The following is a 26,188-nucleotide window of genomic DNA, read 5'->3' as shown; positions in this document are numbered from 1 at the left end:
CACACACACACAGACACACACACACACATACTCTCTCTCTCTCTCTCCCCCCCCCCCACTCTTACTCACAGATGCTATTCTACTATTTGAACTGGATTCCTCGCTGACCATACTCATGCATAACTGGGCAATCACTCTCACTAAAGAGTCACTCTGAGAAATCTGCATGTATCAAGGTGCCTGAAAAAAATCAACACAGGTTTTGTTCTGTCAGAAGACCAGAGTTCATAGAATTGAGGTTACTGGGTTTTTTTACTTACATTTTAATTATCTATTCTGTAATTTTTACAAGAAATTCATATACATTTTCAGAAAAGTTTTATAAGCCAATTATCAGAGGCCTTCAATGACATTAGAAACTCAGAGCCAAAGACTCTTCCTCATAAAGAGGTTAAAAAAATCATTCCACCCAACGAGGGCCAATACCCATGCATCTTAGGTCCTGGCATAATGTCAGGACTAACACCAACATTTAATTTTTTAAAGTAATATAAATTATCAAGTATGAGAAAATTTAGATTTCATTCCTCATATTCATATTGTAAAAAGGTTTATCTTTTATTACATTTGGTAACAGCAGTAGAGAAACACCAAGGCTGATCTACCCTGTCGCTCGAACAAATGTCTTTCATTTCTGCGTACAAGTTGGAAGTTTCTAAAATGTCCCTGAACTATCTGGAAAATGAACTAAATCTAGGTAATGAAAAAGTCTATAAATAATTCCAATGAGAAAACAATTGCAAAAAAGGAATTTTAAAATATATATGGAAATGTTAAAAAAAAATTTCTGAACATATCATTTAAGAAAGAGTATCTGATAAAGAAAGTATAAGGCTACCTTGGCAACAATCTTTTGCTATCTAAAGTTATCTCCTAAAACAGAAGCCTCTAGCTATCACTGAGTTCAGCTGTGGTCTGTACAAGTCTTTTAAACTTTAAATTGTAATTAAAAGAAATTCAAGTTAACTTGACAAAATTTACTCTCATGACAAGAGGATTTCATGGGGCTAGCAGGAAGGAGCAGAACTTTGAAAATGTTTCATTTCTTTTATATTTACAGTTGTACCCTTTTTCTCCCACACATACTAAGTCTACAGCTGTACTCGAAGCAAGACAGGGCTGGAGTAGGTAGTCAACAATTACACATACTGACAAAGGGCAAGAGAATAGGGAAGTAGCTTGAGATACTTGCACTAATTCTTAACTTTTATCTTACAAAATCACTCTCATACTTCTCCTGCTAGTGAAAGTATAAATAAATTTAAGACACTTCTGAATGGCAGCTGTGAAGGAGAGTATTTCTCTACAACCGAAGAAAAGCCAAGATAATCCTGGGCATCTCCTACCAAACTATGGATCTGGAGTTAAGAGAATGATGCTCTAACATCTAACGATTGACTCATTGAGGATTTAAGAGCCTGAGAATTACAAAAACACACAGTATTAAAAATCCTTCGTGACATTTTTACTTATTACGTTAACTGAATATAACCTTGAGTCAGGCAAGTACATAGCAAGTTAATTAAGAGAGGGAGAGTTACTTTTCCCTGCCACAGCCTTTTAAAACACATAACTTGGGGCTTCCCTGGTGGCGCAGTGGTTAAGAATCCGCCTGCCAATGCAGGGGATACGGGTTCGAGCCCTGGTCCGGGAAGATCCCACGTGCCGCGGGGCAACTAAGCCCTCCAGCCACAACTACTGAAGCCCTAGAGCCCGTGCTCCGCAACAAGAGAAGCCACCGCAATGAGAAGCCCGCGCACCGCAACGAAGAGTAGCCCCCGCTCGCCACAACTAGAGAAAAGCCCGTGTGCAGCAACGAAGACCCAATGCAGCCAAAAATAAATAAATAAATTTATAAAATACATAACTTGTATGATATCCTTCTTTCACATAATACCTCACATTTTCCTTATTCCTTTCCTGATGCAAAATACTGTATCTTTTGTTAAACATCCACATGACTGAAGACCCTGGAGCCCAGGGGTTTTTACCTGGCAGATTTAACTCCAACTAGCAGTGGTAACCACACCTACGTAATTCCCCTTCTGCGGCGGCACGCTCAGGAGCAGCACTATGTTTTTATATCATTTGTCTATTAATCCATTTCCTCTACCTCTTAATTAGGCTGTGCTGGAACATCTAAGACTTCAATTAGCTATAACTTGAGGCTGAGCACAGAAGATTTCACTGATGTGTGTCTTAGTACTTCCATTTGAATACTGAACGAATCGAATGCATAAACCTGATTACACAGAAATGTTTTTTATAAAAGTACTCCTTCCTTGAACTCTGGGAAAGAAAAATACAGGACTCTGACCACAGACACAGAAAGGCAGATTTATTCAGTTCCACATACCCCCTTAATTTATAGATACCATGGGAACTACTTTAAATTTATCCATATATTTTCAAAATTCCAAAAATTGTTCAATGATCTTTAATCAAAAAATAAAAATGGTTAAACAGGAGAAAATTTAAATTTCATTTCTCATATTTCAGATTTACCTTTTATTACATTTGTTAACTGCAGTAAACAGAGACAAGAAATACCAGGACTGATCTTATGAAACCATGTCTCAGTTAAGTTTCTAGAATGTCCTGGGCTTCATGGAGAAAGAACTAAATCTAAGTAGGAAAAAGAGTCTTGAATAATTTCAATGAGAAAACAAATTTATTCCTAGAATAAAACTGTTTTTCAAAAAATTGATCTTAGAATAAATGATAGTCCTTTATGTTAAATGAACGTAGCTTTATGAACAACAACAAAAACAGAAATAACTACCATAGCTTTCACAGATTTTTTTTCCATTCTAAAAGATTTCTGGATTATCATGAGGTAACAAGTGTAGTTTAATTGTAATCCATGAGAAAAATTCAATTTGAGGCTACAATAGTTACTCTTTTAACATTTCTTACCAGAGATGCATTAAGATACTAACTGAGATGCTGTGATCCTGGTCCTTGGGAAACCATTATTTTTAACTGGTAGTTGTATCATTGGTAATTGTTTGGATTTTTATGACAATATAACATGATTTGATGTGCTATACTCCATCCCCCTCAGGATTGGGGTTGGCGATAGTCCTTTGGTCTTATATACTGTATTATGGTTCCTTTAAAGAAGATTCATAGTCATTTGACTTGCCTCCTCCCATCTTTTTTGCATTTTAAACAAACAAGTGAGTCACTCACGAATGCTGCAAGACTGGCTACTCATATTTTGGATGCTTGAGCATTTTGTTCAAACAAGCATGGATATATGATGACTATTAATTTATCCCGGTAGAGTTACTAATAGGCTTAACAAGTTGAACAAGATCTTATGCAGAATATTCAAAACTTAAGAAAAAGGAACCCGTCCTAGAAGGGGTAAAAAAAAAACTGCAATCGGTCAGTCACATACCTGTGCATGTTGCAAGAACGCCTTTCATGGACCTCTCCTACACCACTGGAATTAATATATATTGGTAAAACATTTCTGGAGGGCACTTAGGTAATATGTAGCAAAAACCTCCATTAAAAATAAAGCTGGCTACCAGTGACCCAGAGATTTTACTTCTAAAAATTCATTCTTAGGAAATAATAGTTAAGTGTAGAAAGATATATGTGCAAATATATGCACTGAACCCCTGTTTAAAATAGAAAGGAAGAAGAACAAGGAGGAGGAGGAGGAGGAGGAGGAGGAGGAGAAGGAGAAGGAGAAGAAGGGGAGGGAGGAAGAGGGGGAGGAGAGAGAGTAAATGTCCAATAATAAGGGGATTGATTAAGTAATATATATTTCCCTGTAATGGAATACTACACAGGTATTAAAAATTATGTATAGTTAATAACAGCTAAGGGTGTCATGACATGTTTACTTGAAAAAAGCAATTAACAAAACAGCATATACGATATGCTATCATTGCATATGTCTGAGTATATTAAAAATTCTAGGTCGATCTATACAAAAAACGTTCATTTTTTTTGTGGGTGATGAGATTACAAGCATTTCTTTTTCTTTCCCGATGCTTCTATGTTTCCTTGAAAATGTCTCTAAGAAATATTTTAAAGTCTGCCTTTATCTGGCCATGACTGGTGAAGTCATATCTGAGTAAATATTTGACAAATTGAAAAACAAATACTGATTAGATAATGGTTCACTGTGGTATCCAAATGACCATAATACATTTCACACCTGCCATCCAGTATAAGACTGTGATCCAGAAGATGCTGCCAATGTGCTTGCCAGCCTCTCTGGTTGTTTGGTCACACTTATCTTCCGTTTTAGTATGTCTCCTTTCAAGTTCCTTCTAGTATCAGTCAGTGATAAACTCGTTCACTCAATAGACACATAGTGACAAATTCTTATGTGCCCACTAGGCTGGCTACCCAAGCTACACAAGCTAGTAGGAGCAAGTCATAAGTTTCAAGAAGCTTGCAGATTCATCTGGGGAAACAGGCACACACGCGACCAATTACAATAACATAATGCCCAAGAGGGGCGCACAGAAGGTACTCACTGAGCAAGAACAGAATCGGAAGCTGCCTGAGAAGTGGAGAATTTAAACTGTCTGTCAAAAGACTCAAAAATCCGGGATGACACTAAATGCTGAAGAATAAGCTCAATAAATAGAAAATATTTACAACTTGACTCTAGCCATGTTAGAGTGTATGTGTGTATGTGCAGGTATGTATGTTGTGTGTGTGTGCATGTGTGTGTGTGTCCACCCATCTATCTAGAGAGAGACATTTATTTTAAGGAATTGGTTCATGCGGTTGCGAGGGCAGGCAAGTCTGAAATCTGCAGGGAGGCCAGAGAGCTGGGGAAGACACGACGTTACAGTCTGGAGGCAGAATTGCCTCTTCCCCGGAGGACCTCAGTCTTTGTATCTTAAGACCTTCAACTGATAGGATGAGATCCTCCAGACACATTATGGAGAGAAACCAGCTGTACTCAAAGTCTACTGATTTCAGTGTTCATCACACTTGAAAAATACCTCCACAGCGGCACCTCGACTGGTGTTTGACCAAACATCTGGGCACCACAGCCTAGCCAAGTTGACACAGAAAATTAACCATCGTGAACGCCAAGTCAGAAGAGTGGAATAAGAAACAGATACGGGGCTTCCCTGGTGGTGCAGTGGTTCAGAATCTGCCTGCCAATGCAGGGGACACGGGTTCGATCCCTGGTCTGGGAAGATCCCACATGCCGCGGAGCAACTGGGCCCGTGAGCCACAACTACTGAGCCTGCGCGTCTGGAGCCTGTGCTCCGCAACGGGAGAGGCCGCGACAGTGAGAGGCCCGCGCACCGCGATGAAGAGTGGCCCCTGCTTGCCGCAACTAGAGAAAGCCCTGACACAGAAACGAAGACCCAACACAGCCAAAAATAAATAAATTAATTAAAAAAAAAAAAAAGAAACAGATACGACGAAATAAGCAGTTCTTTGGCCCTTCATCTTCATGTTCTCGACTTTCGATCTTCCCTTTTCTCTCCCCTAAATTCAGTGTTCGTTTCTCAGTCCTTGTGTCTGCTGCCCTGGATGTGAGGGGAGGAGGGCTTTCAGAAACCCTTGGCTTCTGCACCACGCCACAACAGACAGCGACTTAGCTTCCTAACAACGCAGAATCGAATTCTTGCATTGCTTTACTTCTGTGGCTTCAACTATCACCTCCACACAGATTAAACCCAAAATCCATTTCAAAAGAACTCACGTTGCCAACTATTACTCTGCTGAACATCCCTCTGCAGCTTAAACCCTACAAGTCAAAAAGCTAACAAGACTGCCCAACAAAACCAGCTCCTCCTTCCTGACTTTACCTCGACTGTAGCTGCATCAACATGCTACAGGTCACCCGCTCTCCACACCTGTTCGGCAGGCTTGTCCTTTGCCCCTTCCCACCGATGCCTAACACAGTGCCCAGCGCGTCATACCACAGGGTAGTTGAATGAATACACGGGTGTTGCACCCAGTCAGTTGTCATTCTGGTAAATTCTATTCTAAAATATTGTCTCCTTTCTTTTTCTGTTATCATTGCACAAACACAAGCCAGACCACTTTAACCTCATCCTCACTTGTTTTTAAACTCCTGTCTCAGGTTTCTATTTCATCTCGTACATTACAACACTTAATCTCCTTAATTAAAGGCATAATCCTATCACCCCTCTATTCAAATACCATTAATTTCCCTATTGCCCATTGAAATCAGCACCTTGTTTTTCTACCTAGTGACCAAGTCTCTCCCAATGTGAGCTCCAGGTTCTCTCTGCAGTTATTCCACTACTGCATTCAGTCATGAGTTTAATAAATACACGGTGTCTAGCTGGGGATGAATCGATGTGTAAAACAGTGCCAGCTCTCAATGCACTTTATCTGCAAGGACACACACAGTAAAGAAGGAACACGACATCAGGTGCAGCTGCTCTAAGATGGGTAGGTACAGGGTGCCATGAGAACGCAGGAGAGTGGAGAGGCACAGAGGGATGGGGAACAGCACACAACATAGCTCAAATGCCACCTCCTTGCAAGAGTCAGTAGATTTAGTCAGATTGGCAAACTGTAGGAAAGGCCATGCAGTCAAAAACAGCAGCAGTTATCATTCGGGGGGTGAAAGTCAACAATGAATCAGAGTACGTTTATTTAACTAAAGATTCAGGAAAATCATCTATTATAACTAAACACAATTCAAATGGCACATCAAGTATCATGTCTGATTATAAAGTAAGGAGATGAATTAAACACACACACACCCCCCTAGGAACTGCTATATCCAGACAAATATCTTTTGAATTAATGATCTTGAGACATTTATTCCAGGAATAACTCTGGAAACTCTCACTCTATGTCAAAATGTTCAATACCTGAAGAGCTTGAACACACACCTTATCACCAGATTTCTTGCCATGAATTTGCCAAAAACGAAATCCATGCTCTTCAAAGGACAGCTTCACAGATATTATCAATACTGCTACACAATGAGGTGGGTACAAGGATTTTCACTGCATCGTGGCTTGAAATGATAAAAATTGAAAAAGAACCCAAAAGTCTATCCACAGGAGGATGACGAAACAATGTGATGGGAGCTGTGAGGACAGACACCAAAACGCTGACTGTGATTAACTCTGCAGAGGGGAGTGGCACCAGTGAGTGTGGGGAATAAAATCCTGTAGCACTGGCACCTTTTCAATGAGAATCTAGTCATACAACTAATACACAAGCACAAACCAAAAATATAAATGTGCTAACAGATTCCGGATTCAATTTTTTAAAAATTCGACGTTTTTAGCAACAGCAACAACACTGGATGAAACACATACTCTCTCAAAATGACTACTATGGAAAGAATACTTTCACTGAAATGTATAGAATAATATTTTTATCAGGTTTTTTTTAGACGCCAAATTGCATCTATTTGCAGCCATTAGCGTTCCAGAGCTGTGTTCCATGGGAAAACTGGTGTCAACATCCCTTTAAAGATGGCAATTCCTTAGCCAAGGCAAAGAACTAGAACTGCAACTCCAGACAGAACGCTAAATGCAGGAACAGGCAAGCGGAGTCCCGTTTCTGAACTTAATTAATAGCACAAGCATAACAAGAAAAACCAAAGCGGAATTTTAAAATGCCTATTCCTGGGCTGTTTCAGAGTTCAAAGTCCAATAACAGTTTACAACAGCAACTCTTTAATTGAAAGCTTTTTGTAGGACAGTAAAAGGTATATTCTACCATATAACAATGTCGTTCTTCCTGAAATTAAAGAATATTTCTGTCTACAACTGGTCAATAGGAGGTAAAAGGAAGGAGAGAATCAAAAAAACAATGAAGCAACTTCTGGCATTGTTAAAAAAAAAAAAAAAAGACTGAAATACCGGAAAACTTCAACACTAAGAATTGCTTTCTAGTCTACATCAAAATTTGGATTTTCATGTTTTGTCATCATGTGAGATAATGCAAAAATCATCTAAGTGAAGCCTGTGTTTTGCTGTATATAAAAAATTAAGGAGGATAGCATGACCATCACTCAACACAACATAATTTCTCTTGGAAAGAACCAAATGGAAATGCATATACTTGAGACATTATTCTAAAGAACAGGGAAAGAAAAGGAGGATAAAATGTCAGTGTTTGGTCAACAACAATGTTTTCAATTCTCTTCTAGAATTTCATTCTCTCACCAAATCCCAAGTAAGTCAAAACGCAAAGCATCTAACAGAAAGAATTTCAGACCCTTTAATTGCCTGTTCAAAGGAATGTATCTTTATTTTGTTCATTATCTTCTCTACTTTCATATCCTTTCCATACTCTCATGAACATGAATTTAGAAAGGCAAATATCAAATGAACAACCGGAAAATATCCATGATGTTCAAATCCTTCTGTTATACACCACCTGCCAAGAGTAGTTGCATCTTAGGGAACAGGACTATGAAAAAAGTTCATTACTTATGGAATTCTGTAATTGTAACAGCTAATATTTCACTCTTCCTATGAAATCAGAAAGACATTCTAATACATGTTACACGCCGTGTGAAAACCTTAGAATCACTGAGAAAGAACTCTTACAATGGACACATATGCCAAGTGTTAACCAGCATGGACAGTCTCAACTTTAAACAAGACTCCAAGGAAAATATAACTCCTCTTTAAAACCCAAAGCAGAGAAATGCCAGCTGCATTCAGTGACCAAAGTCATACTATATAATTTCTGAAATCACCAGAAATTCTTACCCTATTTGTCCATTCTACCTGATGTCAGTTCATAGCACCCCAATGTGAGAAGTTCCTTAGGAATTTTAAGAAAAACAAACAAAAAATCCTCTTTCTTTACTCTGGATTCTAGAGATCATGTAATCTCATTCACCTACATTTCAAATGATAAAACTGTAGCCTAGAGAGGTGATATAACTTGCCCAAGTGTCATAGTGTCAAGCATTAGAAGGTAAAATCCTCAAAATTCCAACACTCTTCCAATGTCACCCACAGATACTGTTTCTGGATCTCTGTCTGAACATCCATGAGTGCGCGTAAAAGAATCTTAAGCAGCATAAGGCAGCTCCCATTCTTGAGGAATTAGTATTTTTGTTGGACTTTTAGAGATAGATAACATGAAAGGCAAACCATTTTCTAACTTTTATTATTAAGTAGAAAAGAGAGACATTTGGAAAGAAAGGGATTTTTAACTCAGCCCAGAAATATAGGTACCATTTTAGATACATAGAGAGGAAAGGACAGATGGTTCTAGGATAGAATATGACCCACGTCCATAGGTTTTTTCACACGAGCCAATCCCCGCTGCTCATTTCCATGGCCATGAAGCCAGCTCATCATCAAAGGAAGCATGAAATGAATCACCATAAATCCTCTACAGCCACAGGGAAAAGTCAAAGCGAGTAGTTTAACAGACCCTTAGCAGTTACATCCTTGAATGCTAAGGACAATACATTACCCTTAAAGGTGCTGCAATAACTATGTATCAGCCAATGAAGAATTTTATCACTGCCTCCGCCTTATGATTTTCTTTCCCCTTCATAGTTATTCCTCTGACCACCTACCACTCGACAATAAGATTTAAAAAGTAAAGCATTTAATTATTATCTGTGACCCAGGAAAATGAAAACCCACAGTATACTAACAGGATACTTCAGCTTTGTCTAGATCTGCAATACCATCTGAAAGATGATGGTTTATTTCTAACATAAAATGGTTACAGCAAAAACATCTGAACAAAGGCGACATTACAGGTAATTCAGAATCCTTTCCAATTCTTCCTGAAACAGATACTCACCATGGCTCAATTTAAAGTACTACATATGACTCTCAAAACATGAAATATATTCCTTTTCAAGGACTGTCAAAACTGTACATTTCCTAATTATCCTAAATACTAGATTCTGGCTATTCATACATTTTCAATGAGAAAGCCTGAGAAATAGGCAAAGTGGTTTCCCAAGGGAGAAAATATTTCACTAGAAAAAAAAATTATTGTTATTTGGTCTTGTCCCATCAATATAAACAGACATTTATGTAGCTAAGATTTAAGTGGCTAGAACAATTTCTAAGACTCAGCATTTTTTACCTCTTCTCTTTCTCCCTTCATTTTTATAGCTACAAAGGAAACTGTCAAGATTCATTTCTGGCTACAGAGATGGGGAAGCCCAGTTCCGTATAACACAATCGTTGCACAGTTCTAAAAGCTCTTCGTCGAGTTTTTTTCAAAGTTCAAGTTAAAAAACAGAAGTTCATTTTCACTTTGGAAATCAAACTTGAAAGAAAAATGTGACCTCCCAGAATTTAGTTCCTTCCAAGGAACTCCCTCAAGGACATAAATTGTTAAGACATGGCCACTTGGGGGAAACATTTTCAAGTCTTGTTTGACAGGCGAAGCTACATGGGACTTGACAGGAGTAATTTTTTTTAACAAGCTCAAGTCTGTCTTTTCTTTGCATGTTCAAGATGATTTAAAAACATGTACTTTACCAAAAGCTTGCTGGATTCTATAAACAATTCAGATCCTTTTCCAGAGAATGCTGAGTGGAAGTGGAAAGGATGTTTAATGCTTTACATATTGTTTATTTAAAAAACACACACACACAGTCTTCGCACAGAAATCAAATGTAAATGCATGCTCATATAAAACAGGTAAGTAAAAGCAAAAAAATAATGATTATAATAAGTGGGTTTTTAAAACTGATAAAACTGCTGACCCTCATCCATTTAAACCCTCCTAGAAAAAGAGGCACTATGAGCCGCTGCCTATTACAAACACTCAGCTTGAAATGCTCTGCATACAGTTGCCAGCTGCCCCACGTGAACCTGCAAGGCTGCCGGTGGCTTCGCCTTCCCCGACCCGGCCTGGACCTCTCAACTGTAATGAGTGCCCACAGCCAAGATCCTGCTAAATAAGCACAAGACCTAAAACGTGCTCAGTCGCATACACCTATGCACCCTGGAAACCACCCTACCCTCTGCTTCCAAAGCTTTATAACTCACACATCCTGCTATCACAAAACCATAAAGTCTACCTTCCCTCCCCTCCAAAACGGAATTTGGAGGCCTGATCCAAATCATTCATGCTATAGATGAAGCCAGTGTCACACAGCTTAGGGAAAGGGTTCGGAGGACAGAAGAATGTGATCTTGTATCCTTGGTTGCCATTTATAATCCATTTTCCCACAGCAAATTCTCACGTGATGATTAGACCCTGTGGCACTGTAGGTCTGGGTATCTATATTTCAGGTTGAACAGGCTTTTCGGGGGTTGCCCTGTGTCCTGAGCCTGGTCATGCTTTGGAAACATGGTTTGTAAGAGGAAATGTATTACAAGTTCAAAACAACTTACAAATTAACTTTTGTAACTTGATAGGTTTCTAAATTAGAGATTATATGTGTAGTAAAACCAACTCATTGGAACTCAACAAACCAAAACCCCTAACTAACTTCATTTTATCTGATTGATCCCAGTTTGAAAAGAGGAAAATGACATCAAAACTCATATCAAAATGTAACCAAAACACTATTTTTAGAGAACACGCTGAATAAATTTAATCCAATATTGTAGACCTTCAGAACTGAATTATCATGATATCCAAAACAATGATCCTAAAGTCCCACAATCAACCCAATTATCAAACCTAATTATCAGCTATCTAGAAAACTCAATCAACCAGAACACAATTAACCAGAACACTCATCAGGAAACTACACTATTAGGGTCCAAACAAATAATTAAGTCCAAAGTCTTAACTTTATTTGCACTTCAATTTTGAAATACACTCAGAAAAAAGAAGTTAAAAGTTTTTTTAAAATAGTAAGGGCCAGGCTTCCCTGGTGGTGCAGTGGTTGAGAATCCGCCTGCCAATGCAGGGGACACGGGTTCGAGCCCTGGTCTGGGAAGATCCCACATGCCACGGAGCAACTGGGCCCGTGAGCCACAACTACTGAGCCTGCGCGTCTGGAGCCTGTGCTCCGCAATAAGAGAGGTCACAATAGTGAGAGGCCCACGCACCGCGATGAAGAGTGGCCCCCGCTCGCTGCAACTAGAGAAAGCCCTCGCACAGAAACGAAGACCCAACACAACCAAAAATAAATAAATAAATTTATCAAAAAAAAAAAATAGTAAGGGCCAATCCAAAGTACTTATCAGCTAATATCTCTTGTTTGTATGGGCCAGGCACTGTTCTATATATCTCATTTTATCCACACAACTACCATTAACACAATACCCATTTTACCAAGGAGAAAACACAGCACAGAGAGGTTAAGTAATTTATTCAAGGTCACACAGCCTGTCTCTTTACTAGGCTCTGCAGCCATTATCAAACTGTTTCAATTATCTATGACCTCTCCAAATTACAGTGGATTATACTGTACTAACAGCTAATTTATGGACAGCTTACGTAAATAAGAAAATAATCAATGGAAAAGCTGAATTATATTGGGTAAAGCAAAATAGGATTCCACCACCAGCAACAGAACACCAAGTACTCAATACGTTTATGCTTGTATATTTTTCTCACGTTTATTCAAACGTGTAAGTCCCATCCACAAGTAAAATTTCCCATGTCTGCCTCAAGTTTTCCCAGTTACGTCTTTTCGTTAGGAGGCACTCACTAAAATATCGAAATGGGGGTTTTATGTAATCAGTATTTAGAAAGAATAATCCTCTCCCTTCAGATTTTGTTTAGAAACTGTGTCCCTACCCTATGATTGTGGTGAGTCACCTCCCTGCTCTCTAGAGGCTGTTTAAAGTTCCTGGGAAAAGGGAAATCAGAGAGGCTGCCCTTAGCCCTGAGGACGATGAGCAAGCCCAGGGGGCAGGTTATTAATCTCCAAAGAGCGAAGGCCAGCTAGCCCGTGTGCCTCTGAAGCACAGACTGGCAGGGTTCCGAGACTCTTAAGGCAAGACTCCCGTTGTATGGTAATGAAGCGCGCGTTCATAAACCCGAACTGCCTCTGCGGAGGCGCAAGCTTGGTAAAGAGCCCTCTGGGGATTCAGCTTTTGCAGCCCCAGTCACTGCCCCAAGCACAGCGCAGGCTACAGGTCTCTAAGAAGAGTCACTCCTGTGGCCCCGGGCCAGCTGATACTGCAGACAGCAGTTCTCAAACTCCAGCATCAGAATCACCTGGAGGAGGGCTGTTAGCTGCACGTTGCTGGGCCCACCCACATGTATTCTGACTTAGTAGGCCTGGGGTGGGGGCCAAGATTTTGCATTTCCAGCAAGTTCCCAGGACACGCCGATGCTCCTGGCCCAGGAATCACACTCTGAGAACTGCTGATTTAAGCTAATGGTTATGGATCCCAATTCCCATGGCCGCTGCCACCAGCAAGCACCACGCGGTTAAAGGTATTTTCTGTTAACACAGGTAAATGTGCTAGAGAGTGGAGTATCAACCAGCTACTCTCCTCCTCCATCACTAACAAGTAAACTAAGCCATTTCCTTGAGGTATAAGCTTGAGATAGCATGTTACAGTGTCACAGTATTTAAATACAGCAGGCTTGGGGAGAGAAGGGAAAGGCAAGAAGAGAATTTGCCCCCTTAACATACCACTAAATAAAAATAAGCCTGAAATTGAATTTGTTCCTATATCACCTCTCTTCTGACACTGATCATGAATGTCTGGCAAAGGAAAAGAGACCAGAAGATGGGACGCATTAACAAAAAGACTTTGTATTTAGAGACGAGAGCACCTTTCATCAGCGCAGCTCAAACAACCAGGCAAACTTCATTAATTCTCTACAGATTCACAAGAGCACTGTCACGTGGGCTGCTAATTCACCTCCATGGGTCATGCCACTGGGCTAGTGGCAAAATGATTAAAAATAACCAGAATAAAATGGAAAATACCTATCAACCCCTAGGCATATTCAGAAATTTTTCAATATTAAAATGAACTTAAAAGTTCACAAAAATTAACTAAAATCGGGCTTCCCTGGTGGCGCAGTGGTTGAGAATCTGCCTGCTAATGCAGAGGACACGGGTTCGAGCCCTGGTCTGGGAAGATCCCACATGCCGTGGAGCAACTAGGCCCGTGAGCCACAACTACTGAGCCTGCGCGTCTGGAGCCTGTGCTCCGCAACAAGAGAGGCCACGATAGTGAGAGGCCCGCGCACCGCGATGAAGAGTGGCCCCCGCTTGCCGCAACTAGAGAAAGCCCTCGCACAGAAACGAAGACCCAACACAGCGAAAAATAAATAAATTAATTAATTAATTAAAAAAAAAAAAATTAACTAAAATCATTCAAATAAAATGTTTAAACACAACTCACCTATACCATATTTTGTCTCTACCACTTACCAGTTCTGTGACCTTGGGCAAATTACCTTACCTCTCTGTGCCCCTCAGGAAAAGTAAAGTGGGGGTGGTAATGTCTCTCTTACACAGTTTTTATGTGGATTAATGAAACTGGCCCACAGTAAGTAGCCTACAAATGTTAGCTACAAATGTCATCCCATCAATGTTAACGTAAATACTTATTATTAAGCGGACTGGGCAATTTACAAGCAATATATTTAGATTATGTGAAATGTACTAATGGCACTCAAAGACATTTCTCCCACCCATTACACACCTTCATCCCCTGCCACCGTTATCATGAGTGAATTTGCCCCGTCCCCCTATTTTTCCACAGACTATTCATTTTTCAACTAAACCATCCAACATTTACAATAAAAGGAACAAGGTTAATCCTCATCTTTCCACAAAACAAGAACCGAAGTTGCAGCAAGAGATAGTTGGCAGATCTTTGTTTTTAAATCTTGTTGAGCTGAATCTAAACAGACCCCATACGTTGCCAAGACAAGGTGCCCGCCAAGGTGAGAAACCTTGAGACAGATTTCTAATTGCCATTTTGGTGAAGGGAAAAGGGAAATGTTACTTGTGTTTCAAGGGAAAAAGAAATGCAACTTCAGAGGAAAAACAGCAACATAATATTTATTAGTACAACAGGAAGGTAGCTCAACTAAAGAACCAGTAAAGAAGGAAGGAGACAACTATCTTTTGACTCAATGATCTGTTCGCTGCAAGGATACAGAGAACCGTGGTATTGGGCAAACAATCTTAGACATAAAATATGATGAATTTTTCAAGCAGATGGGGATAATGACAAAGACTTAGCAATCCACTGGACTAACGGATAAAACTCCAACACATCCTCTCCTAGACACTACTCATGAGTACCACTGACCAGTTCTCAAATAACTAAACACAGAACAAACCCTACGAAGCACCAGGAGAAAAAAAAAAAAAATTCTGTCTGCTTGATAACTCTTGTGTGAACACACAGACCCCTGGGAACATCATAAGGACTTCACTTGGGAGCCAAAGCAAAGTAAGAGATTGTCAGAGAGATGCACCCCAATGCTTCTCCTATTTAAAACAGCCTCTGGATGTCAATGACCTGGGGGAAATTCTCACAATATAAGCTAGGTTTTAAAAGATCAGGACCAAAAATTATATAGCGACAGTGATGTTCCCCGTTCTGTTAAAAATGCTGTCTATTGCTATACTTATAGATAGATCCATACATATTTATTAATCAGAAAAAAAAGAGGAAATGGACACTCCCTAGGTTGTAATACTTTTTCTTCTTTATATTCTCTGTACTTTACAGGTTTGAAATATATGATGAATATACATTATAATTTTATAATCAGAACTATTTGATGACATACTTTGCAAGGCTGAAGGCTTTTTAATGTACTTTTATTTACACAAAACTACACGGTAGTCTGTGTAATTCAATGATTAAGTTTCTGAGTCTACACTCATGAATAATGTTTAAGTTAGTCATTTCTATACTAATTCAGTACCAACCTTTGGTCTTAAGCAGGCTGACAACCAGAAAAAAAACCAACTCAAATGTCCATAGTTGCTTCATTCAAATGTCTATGAGTGTCACTCTGCACTGTACTCTGCAGTCAAGGTAGATATAACCAAGCCAGTGAAGTTAAAATACCAAGCAGACCTCCGGATCATATGCATTTATTTAGCTAATGAAGTCACTATCTCAGAGTAAAACATTCCACACTAAAATTCAAATGCAGCCCTATATCAGTAATAGTCTCCTCCCACGTCAGCAAGTAATTCACATGCAGCATGCTGGATATCCAGATAAAAGGCAGAAAATGCCCACTTTTAAATAAACTCAACTTACACTGTGTTCTTACAAACATTTAACAGAAGCCCCTCCTCCCTTTTCCTTTGTTAATACAGGAAAAGATCAATCATCTCTTGGGAAGCTCATATTTTTAAATGTATCTAAATCAAAGCACTGGCAATCAAAAACATTTAAGAAGGTGCTTAGATTAACAATCCATTTCAAGGTTAATTAATCTTGTTTTTCCCAAATCAACTGCATTCTCTCACAAAAAAAAAGTTAACTTCGATTTTACAAATAAAAAAGAAACTGGGGCTTCCCTGGTGGCGCAGTGGTTGAGAATCCGCCTGCCAATGCAGGGCACACGGGTTCGAGCCCTGGTCTGGGAGGATCCCACATGCCGCGGAGCGACTAGGCCCGTGAGCCACAATTACTGAGCCTGTGCGTCTGGAGCCTGTGCTCCGCAGCAAGAGAGGCCGCGATGGTGAGAGGCCCGCGCACCGCGATGAAGAGTGGCCCCCGCTTGCCGTAACTAGAGAAAACCGTCGCACGGAAACGAAGACCCAACACAGCCATAAATAAATAAATAAATAAATAATTAAAAAAAAAAAAAAGAAACTGGCTTAAAAGACATACAGAAAAATAATGAAAATAATCACTTTGGATCACATATACAAATAAAGAAAGGCAATAGGACAATCCAGAAATTATATATTGATAGCAAACGAAAGGAAAATAACATAAATTAACATTTTTATGTTTGCATGAAGAAATTCTGGAAGAATACAGAGAAGTTAATAAAGTGGTTATTCTAGTGCAGTGGGGGAGGACAAGGCAGAAAGGGGACAGAAGCAGGAGTGAGACTTTTCAATGCATAACTTTGTATATATTTTTTTCAACAATGTAAATGTATTGCCTATTCAATAAATTAAATGATAAGTTATGCTAAGATTATTTGGAATGCATCATGATTTTCCACCAACCTTAGCCCTCATATAATGCAGAAGTAAAGAATCCCAGCTGTAGAGTCAGGCTACCTGGAGCTCCCTGAGATGCCACCAGCTAGCTAAGTACAGCTGGAACATCCTGAGAGATGGAAGGCGGCGCCCTTGCCTAGATAGTGGTCACCGCAGCCAGACCATCAGCGGGGAGATGGCAGAGTGCCTCAACGGTCGTTCTCAGATGCCAACATAGTCAGGCATAAGTTGGCTGTGCATAGCATAGCCTCCACTTAACTCGATTTCCTTTGCTATATATACATTGTGCTCTCTGAGTCCTCAGAACATTTCGTCGGATGTCTAATATAGCCATGTAGCAAGCCCCCATTTTATTTTACCATGTGTTATTGCCGTTTTAATCAGCCAGTTACTGCACAATCCCCCACACAGTACTTTACCAGCTTTTAATCTGAAGGGGTAAAAAGTAGAGGAAAGAACAAGAGAGGATTTCCCTGCAGAATAACCAGAAACAGTTGTTTGTTCTCCCCAAGCAAGACACTGCTTTCCTCTGGGGGTGGGGGTGGGTAATTTCTTGTGAAACAAATCAGAAGAATAAGTGAAAATAAAAGAATACTAATGGAAGAAAATTCCCACCATCCCACAGGGGAAAAAAAAATCTTATTCCAGAAGGGAGGAAATGATGTTGTCAATAATGGTTAATTCCTTAATATTTACTTACATATTGAATCATTGACACCATACGGTAAAGTACCTGAAGAAGGACCCTGTTCCTCTTGTACCCCTCACAACTCACCACTAGCAGAATAACCCCAAATACACTTCATGAATGGAGGACTAGCCCGCCATCTTCAATGGACCAGATTCCTAACACGTAGCACAGACTGGTGTTTCCAAAACTCGGTTAATCAGAATCACCTGGGGGTACTTGTCAGCCAGGCGTGTTCCTGGCCTCACCCCAGACTTGCTGACTCAGAGTCTCCAGAATCTCTGGGAATCTGTTTTTAAACAGGGTCCAGGTGCATCTGATAACTCCGAAAGTGTGGGAAACACGAGGTGAATGAAATAGTGCTAACAACTGCTCTGTGTCCCAAGATGCCCAGGGAAAGCTGAGGTCTGAGCAGCTCCCCTCAAGTTCTGAGTGGGGATGTGAAATCAGGTAGGAGCAGGGTTTAGGTGCTGACAGCTCCCTGGGCATCTGGGGTAAAGGGGACGCTCTTAGAGCTAAGAACCCAGTGGGAGCTGAGCTGGGTCTGCAGTTGCTACAAGGAGAAAGGAGGAAATGGAGGTGAAGAGGCTCTCAGACATCCTCAGAAAGGTCCCGGGAGAAAGGCTCGCTCCTCCAACCCCAGCTCCACAAGCCAGACCCCTGGGAGGCAGAAAGAAACCACCACCCTTCCCACCTTCCTGTCAGGAACCACATGTACTTTAAGATCCTGGGCAGAACTCTCTGGTTTTCAAATGAGAAGTATCTATACGTTTATCTCTGACCAAAGCTTCATCTTCTAGGCTTCAGTGAGCGGACTGGGCCACCTGCAGTAGTACACGAACATCCATGGACCCTCAGATGCTAACTCAGCCTTCACTGTCATCAAAACAACAGCAAAGGCTAAATACACATTAGCTGTGTGCCAAGCACTGTGCTAAGTACTTCAGAGGCATGTCTCAAATTTCTTGGCTATATGCTAATAGTTTGAGAGGTTTCAAAACCAAAAAAGAAGGAAAAGGGAGAAGATCAAAAGACTTAAGAGTTTCCCCCGGTCCGCCCCCACCAGACATTTGCCAGGTTTCTGCCACATCCTCTTAGCATCAGCTTTCCTCATCTGAGTACAAAATATCATGACTTGAGGAGAGACAGTACTGCAGAATGGTTAGGACAGGCTCTGGACACAGGTCTGCCTGGGTTCAAATCCCAGCTCTGTTGCTTACTAGCTGTGAATGCAGACAAACAAATTATTTGTGGCTTAGCTGCATCATCTGTCAAACAGAAATAATAATGGTATCCATTTCCTGGAGCTGTTGTACATAGTAAAGTGTCTGGCCTATAGCAAGTGCTCTGACATTAGCTGTCCTCGCTATCAGACAATACAAAGTTGCCGAAAAGACAGCCCAATACCAGAAACTGGAATTGTGCTGCTGCCTAGATATTGATACCACTGATGTCATTTTTTTTGTTGGAGTGATGCTAAATGCTCTCACAGACATGTCATTTAATCCACAAGGAAAGGGACTGAGGCTGGGACCTCCAGGGCCTTTTCTCAGAAGAATCCTCATTCAAAAACAGATGCTCCGGACTTTCCTGGTGGCGCAGTGGTTAAGAATCCACCTGCCAATGCAGGAGACACGGGTTCGAGCCCTGGTCGGGGAAGATACCACATGCCACAGGGCAACTAGGCCCGTGTGCCACAACTACTGAGCCTGCACACCACAACTACTGAAGCCCATGCACCTAGAGCCCGTGCTCCACAACAGGAGAAGCCACCACGATGGCTTCTCACCACGCACCGCAACAAAGAGTAGCCCCTGCTCACCACAACTAGAGAAACCCCGCACGCAGCAACGAAGACCCAACGCAGCCAAAAATAAATAAATAAATAAATTAATTAATTAATTTTAAAAAAAGAGAGACATGTACCACAATGTTCACTGCAGCACTACTAAAAAAAAACAAAAAACAAAAAAAAAACCAGATGCTCCATCTCTTTTGCTACATTTGTCTAAAGTGCTGCTAAGGCGCGCAGCACAAATGTAACATCCGCTACCACAACTGTAACATCATCCAGCACCATCCTGCTGATTTTGAACTTCAAATCTTGCAAAATTAATTCATTCCAGGATATAAACCAATTTGAGAAGAAACAGAGTTAAATAAATAAGTTACTAGGTGCTTAGTTAGGTGCAAACCATTTTATTTTATACTTAAAATGTGATTTTTAAAACATATTAAAATGATAGCCAGAGGCAAACACTGTGTTATTCTTCTCTGTTTCTAAATTTTCTTCCAAAATGTTAAGACTCTCAAAGATTTCTCTCCTATTATGTAAGTTTTTTCATTTGCTAGTCCCAATCCTAACACGATACGTACAGATGAAATTTTAATACTGGCTCTTCCTCTCATATAGCGGAAAACCAGATAGTTGCTTAATAAATCATTTCAACCTAAATGTAGGTAGCTTTTTAAACCAAGTAATTATAGTTTCAGTACCCAGGAGTCGAAGAGTAGATTGATGTTTCGGCTTAAACAATATATGCTCATAATTTTTTTCAAAAATAACTCTCTTTTTAAGAAATCTAACATATGGCAAATGCATTTAAACAGTTCTCTTTCCAAAATGATGTTATCGCTTTTCAAAGATGAAGAGGAAGCTATGAATGGACTGTGGGCAGGATATACGCAAATTTGAAACAAGTACCTACCGGATCTGTTTGGAAAATGACTAACCCCTCAAGATGTGAAGCTCCATGCACTCCATGTGGGTAAAATATGAGTTAAAAGAGTCCGTACGGTCATAAAGGATTGATCTTAGACACACTTTTTTAGATGCCTAACGATAAGAATCAGAGAGAGATTATTGATCAAAGTTGTATTTACAAGGTCATCTGAGATACTACTATTATCAAATAGTAACCCCTCATTAGCATCTCAAAATGCCAAAATTGGAAAGGCCCATAGAGGTTATTTTAGACAAAGTCTCTATTTTACAGATAAGGAAAGGAGGTTTTGAATAAATTGCTCCAAATCTGCATTAGAAAATGGCAGAGGTGAAGCCAGACTCAAGTCTCCCAATTCTCAACCCAATGAGCTTTCCTGTCTATTTCAGCACTCTTCCCGGTCCTCTAAGAACACAAGGGCACTTGTTAAGTATACTGGAGACTCCGGCTCAACAAGCTTTGGAAGGGTCTGGGAATCCGTAACTTAAACGAGAGTTCCAGGCAGGTCTTAAGGCCAGGCAAGTATGGGAAACACTGCTTCATCTCCTGCGGCCGCCTAAACCTGAGGTGCAATCTGGCCGCTCAGCTGTCAGTTTCTATTAGTACATTTAGGGACCATCCAGGGATTAGAGGTGGGTGGAGACCTCATTTCCACACCAACATCCTCTCCAGCATGTGGTATGTTTCAATGAAAGCAAGTCTTATGCCAATGTCACCAGAAATAACAAACATTTATCAGCAGGCAGGCAGGCACAAAAACAATCACACAACCTGTTCTTAAGAGTGCAGTGAAGTCTGTACTGTCTTCCCAACTCTGACAAGCACCTTGCATGAAAGACTCATTCTGAGAAAAAAGCAAAGATACTCTGACATCAGGACCAGCCAACCCTCTGGTTGGGTCAGGAGAACAGTCATTGTGAGGTAGGACAATGCAGCTTGACACTTAAAGCACCACCCAGAAAGTATTAGGCTATAGTGTCTGCCTAATACAGACAATACAAACCCATACCTTGTTTATGCAAAAATAGTGCCCATACGATCTTTCTGCCAGCAAGCTATCTTGAATGCCATTTATCTCACCTATAAAAATTGTATACATTCTACCAAGGCCATCACGTACGGGTGCCCATGCTGAGTACCACACCAACCCCACGGAAGCACAGTTAACATACACTAAGGTGTGAATGGTGCCCCTACAGTCGTGCAACACAACAAACCTCCCTGAACTTAGAACACTTCTAGAATCTAAGGAGGAGAAAAATCTGCTTTTCTGGAACTATAAGGGAAAAAAGCCAGCAAATCATCTTTTTTCCGATTCTGTTTTGACAATTACATTTTGTATTCACCCAGGAAGCACTATTAAGGTGAAGTTTGGGACTAGAAATCAGAAGACTCTATGTCTGTATATGTATACCTCTTACTAATTCCAGAACTTCCATTTCTTTGTCCATAAAACAGATATACTACAACCTGGCCTTCCTACCTCGCAAGAATTGAAAAACATTCTTTCAGTTATAAAAGTGCTACATAGTATAATGTTATTATTAATTATAAAAAGAAACAAATCACTCAGGGTTTAAATATAATACAGGGCTGTTAGATTGAGTGTCTACTGATTTCTGTATAGAAAAGTCTGTTTCGATTACTCCCAGAGGCAAGATGTAACTACCCAGATTTCTGGCCACTGTCACTATTCTCAATGGGAACTTATTTTGTCAGCAGAATTAACGACATTTGACTTTTATGGAAGTATACTCATAACCTTAAAGAGGCAGAAAGTTTACTCTTTCATTTGTTTTTAAAGTAATTGTCGGGACCTCCCTGGTAGCACAGTGGTTAAGAATCTGCCTGCCAATGCAGGGGACATGGGTTCTATCCCTGGTCCGGGAGGACCCCACATTCCGCGGAGCACAACTACTGAGCCCGCATGCCACAACTACTGAAGCCTGCACACCTAGAGAAGCCACTGCAATGAGAAGCCCGCACACTGCAACAAAGAGTAGCCCCTGCTCGCCGCAACTAGAGAAAGCCCATGCACAGTAACAAAGACCCAACGCAGCCAAAAATAAGTAAACAAAATGTTCCTTTTAAAAAAATAAATAAATAAATAAAATAAAATAAAATAAAGCAATTGTCTTGTTCGTGCAGACTTGCAGCAGTCAGTATAACAGTCCCTCCCAAAGGTTTTTGTAGTTATTCTTCCTGACACTGAGCACTAGGAAACTAAATATTAGTTCAGTTCAAATATCGATTGAGCTGTCGCATTCCAGGCACTGTTTTAAACTTTGGAAAAACAAAGATGCAGCCATCCTTGACCTCAGGAGCTTGCTATCTAGCAGAGGGGAGCAGAAATGAATAGAGGATTTCAGCCCACACTGGTAAATGTGGGGATGGAGGGACCGAACAGATGCCTATACTGGATGCCATGGGAACCCTCCCTCCAACCTGGTGGTGTTGGGGGAAGCATTAGGGGAGTCTTTAAGGATAAGCAGGAGGGAAAAAATGACGTATGTTATCCCCAATTATAACAAAAAAATTACTTTGGATGACTACCTATGAGATTTTGAGGAATGGCAAACTTGACTAAATACTTCTCAGAATTATTGAGGCAAGGCTCGCCCACAGGACTAAAATGCTGTTTCTGTATTGGAAAGATAAAAGTGTATACGTTTTTTAAACAGCTCCACTCACACCCTTGATTATAGTAGAGACCCATCAGGCAGTGAAATATACACTGCTGCTGCACTCTGGCTTCTGATAAACTGTTCAGCTCTGTTACTTGCTCCTTGGGAGACTCATTACAAGGTTTATCTGACAAGAAGGATGAAATTAAACGGTCATTGTCATCCTTGGGACTGTTTATGGAATGTATCTAAATTGTTCCCCATTCCCACGTGACCCTAAAAGGGGCAGGATATATGCAGTGGGACAGGAGGCGAGTCAATCAGGTCTGGGCTCCAGGCCCAGCTGTGCCATTAGCCCACCACCTAACCTGGGGCGAATCACTTCAACTCTCTTGGACTCGATTTCCTCCCCTGTTAAGAGTTAATGAAAGAGATGTCCTTTACAGGCAGTTTCAAGTCTAAAAGTCTATGCGTCCATTCTAATGTAGCATGTTATTCTCTAGACCTGCCTAAAAGGGGACCAAAATGACTTCAAAATGTAGCTTTTACACAGGAACAAGACATTAAAAAAAAAAAGAATCCTAACAGAGTCTAAATAAGATGAATGCATAGTGTTGCAATGCATCTTAGCATATAAAAAAGTTAAGTGTGTGAAGGTGAAAAACCACAAAAACACCATGTCTTTATAGTTCAGCTTTCTTCTCTATATGTGTACTTCCACTCTCAGACATAATTATATTTAATAAAAGCCTTCCTTCTCCATCATTAAAAAGAAGGATGAGCCAGGTTTTCCAGTATGAAATCAAAGCCAAAGATTCAAAGAAACTTGTGAAAAGTTTTGAAGGGAGTTACTTCAGTCACTAATTAGGACAACCTTAGTTAATTCAGGGAACTTGGGGGATTTTGACTATGAACCTTAGCTATTGGTGCATATGTATGGAAAGAGAGAAAAGTGATATGTTCAAATGTAAAACAAAACTGGCAAAAGAAGGAGTTCTTGACCTCCAGGGAGTTTTCTCTTGTCTTTCAGTTCCCACAATAGATCAGTTCACCTAGCAGTCAGATCTGCCTCATCACAGCATTCCTCAAGGGTGAAATTCTCCTTCACCTACACACAGACACTCTACACGGGAAAGGCATAGAAGCATCTAGTGATTACTGAGATGACAATGACACTCCACTAAGGCAGTATATCCTGATGCATGAGGTCAGTATTCACATTAAGTAGATATATTCTTGTTATGTCCAACAACTTTATGAGACCATTTTGACTTTTTTCCCCCTTTCTAACTTTTTTTTGGTGGGGGAGGAATGGGGGGAACTCTCCCTGGTTGAGAACAGCCCACAACTTATAAGGATGTGTTGACAGCAATATCAGAGAGATGAACTGTAAAATGTAAAACCGTCACATAACTTCACAACTTGGAGAAAGATGTATTACAGCAAACAATCTCACCAGTATTAAAGTACTAAAAACTTGAACTGTTCCAGTTGTAAAGTGGTAAAATATAGCTAAGCTTTTCTAGCAAGGATGAAAAAAAAAAAATGTAAACCAGCTATTCAAGATTGCATATGAAGTGATTCTAAGAGAGACAGTGTTTCACCCACAGCTGCTGAAATCTAGGCGTGTTTTACACCAACACCTCCCCTCTCACCCTGCAATTCATCAACCATCTCCACTTTACTCTTTACACTGAGGAATATGACCAAGTCCATGTACCAAAAGGGGAGAAACCACATAAACATCACACTGAAAGTTTCTCTACTTTGGGCCAACAGGAAATTCCAGTTACTTCATTCACTGGAGCTGGTTAAGCTGCTGAAATGAAATAGATGCTTGGAGAGATCACTACCTCAGGACAGAGACTTGATTTTCAGAGTTGGGGGAGGTTAGACAAAGACGAATGGGATGCTGAGTCGCACTACAAGGTCAAGGCTCCCTGAATTATAAAGAGCTGGTGGGTCAGTGAAGGGGCCGGGGGTCGGGAAGAGGCAAAAATTAGCACCAAAAAAGAAAACGCTGAACTAAAAGCGGACTTTTGTTTGTACTTAGGTAAGAGCACCGGTCAGAGAGGTGAATGCAGCCCCAACGCTCGCTGAGATCCTCAGAGATTTTCACAAACGGATCCTCCTGAAGTCTCAAGGACTGGAATCACCGTAAGTCCATACCTATGTGGTACCCTGCTTCTCCAACAGACTACCTTTCCCTGACCCTTCTCCCACGACCTCGGCTCCTCCTCTGCCTACAGCGCCCCCGGGGCTCCTCTCAGCCTCCCACACAGACAAACAAGAGGGAAGGACCGGACAGTGGGACGGGGCCAGCCCAATTCTCACACTCCATCAGGGCGCCCACTCCTTCGAGGCGGCCAGGAACCTTCGGAACCCGAGAGCGCCACACGCGCCCGCCACCTGCACGGCCGCCGGGTCTCGGGTCCCGCCGTCCCCACTCGAGAGCCCGACCCTCGCGCTGGGCCGGGGCTCCGGGGTTCCGCGAGGATGCCCGAGAGCCGGCTCGGGGCCGCCAGGGGGCGGGAGGGAGCAGCAGGCTGGGCGCCTCCCCGCCTCGTTCCCCTCCCCCGAGCCGCTTGCCACTCACGGATTTTCACTCGGCGGTGGTCGAGGCGCGCGGTGGCGGCGTGCAGGGCGTCGAGGCGGCGGTGCAGCGCTGCGGTGCGGCGGCCCAGGGCGGCCGCCTGTCCCTCGAGCTCGCCGAAGATGTCCCCGGCGCAGCGCGACAGGTCGGCGAGCTGCTCCAGCAGGCAGACCAGGGCGTGCGAGCTGACCTGCTCCAGCGAGCGGAAGAGCGGCGCGCCCGCCGCCCCGGCCGCCTCCGGCTGGCGCAGCCGCGTGGGCTCCACGGTCCTCTGGTGGAAGGGCATGGCCGGGCCGGGCGGCGCGGGCGAGCGCGGCACTCAGTCCGGCCCCCGTCGGCGCGGGGCGCCAGTCCGCATCCAACACAAAGAAAAGTCCGGGCGGCGGCGGGGCGCCGAGGGGGCAGCCGGGAGGCTCCTACCCGCCGGGGAGCGGCGAGGCGGGCGGGCGGGACGGACCGACGGGCGGGCGGGCGGCGAGGAGGAGGAGCGGCGGCCGCCCGGGGAGCCGCGGG

The 26,188-nt window shown here is 41.6% G+C and overlaps 1 protein-coding gene across 1 annotated transcript in view; it reads right to left on the bottom strand.

Annotated features, from left to right (window-relative positions):
• NHSL1 (NHS like 1) overlaps positions 1-25,961 on the bottom strand; it is a 233,096-nt gene extending 207,135 nt beyond the window's left edge. The window contains exon 1 of the mRNA XM_061207472.1: positions 25,679-25,961. Within this exon, the coding sequence (XP_061063455.1) occupies positions 25,679-25,961 (283 nt within the window). The remainder of the gene's footprint in view (positions 1-25,678) is intronic.
• Positions 25,962-26,188: the final 227 nt, after the last annotated feature.

The sequence above is a fragment of the Eubalaena glacialis genome, chromosome 12, assembly GCF_028564815.1.
Source record: "Eubalaena glacialis isolate mEubGla1 chromosome 12, mEubGla1.1.hap2.+ XY, whole genome shotgun sequence".
Lineage (NCBI taxonomy): Eukaryota > Metazoa > Chordata > Mammalia > Artiodactyla > Balaenidae > Eubalaena > Eubalaena glacialis.
Note: the sequence above shows the minus strand (reverse complement) of the source record. Positions and strands in the feature narration are given on the sequence as shown.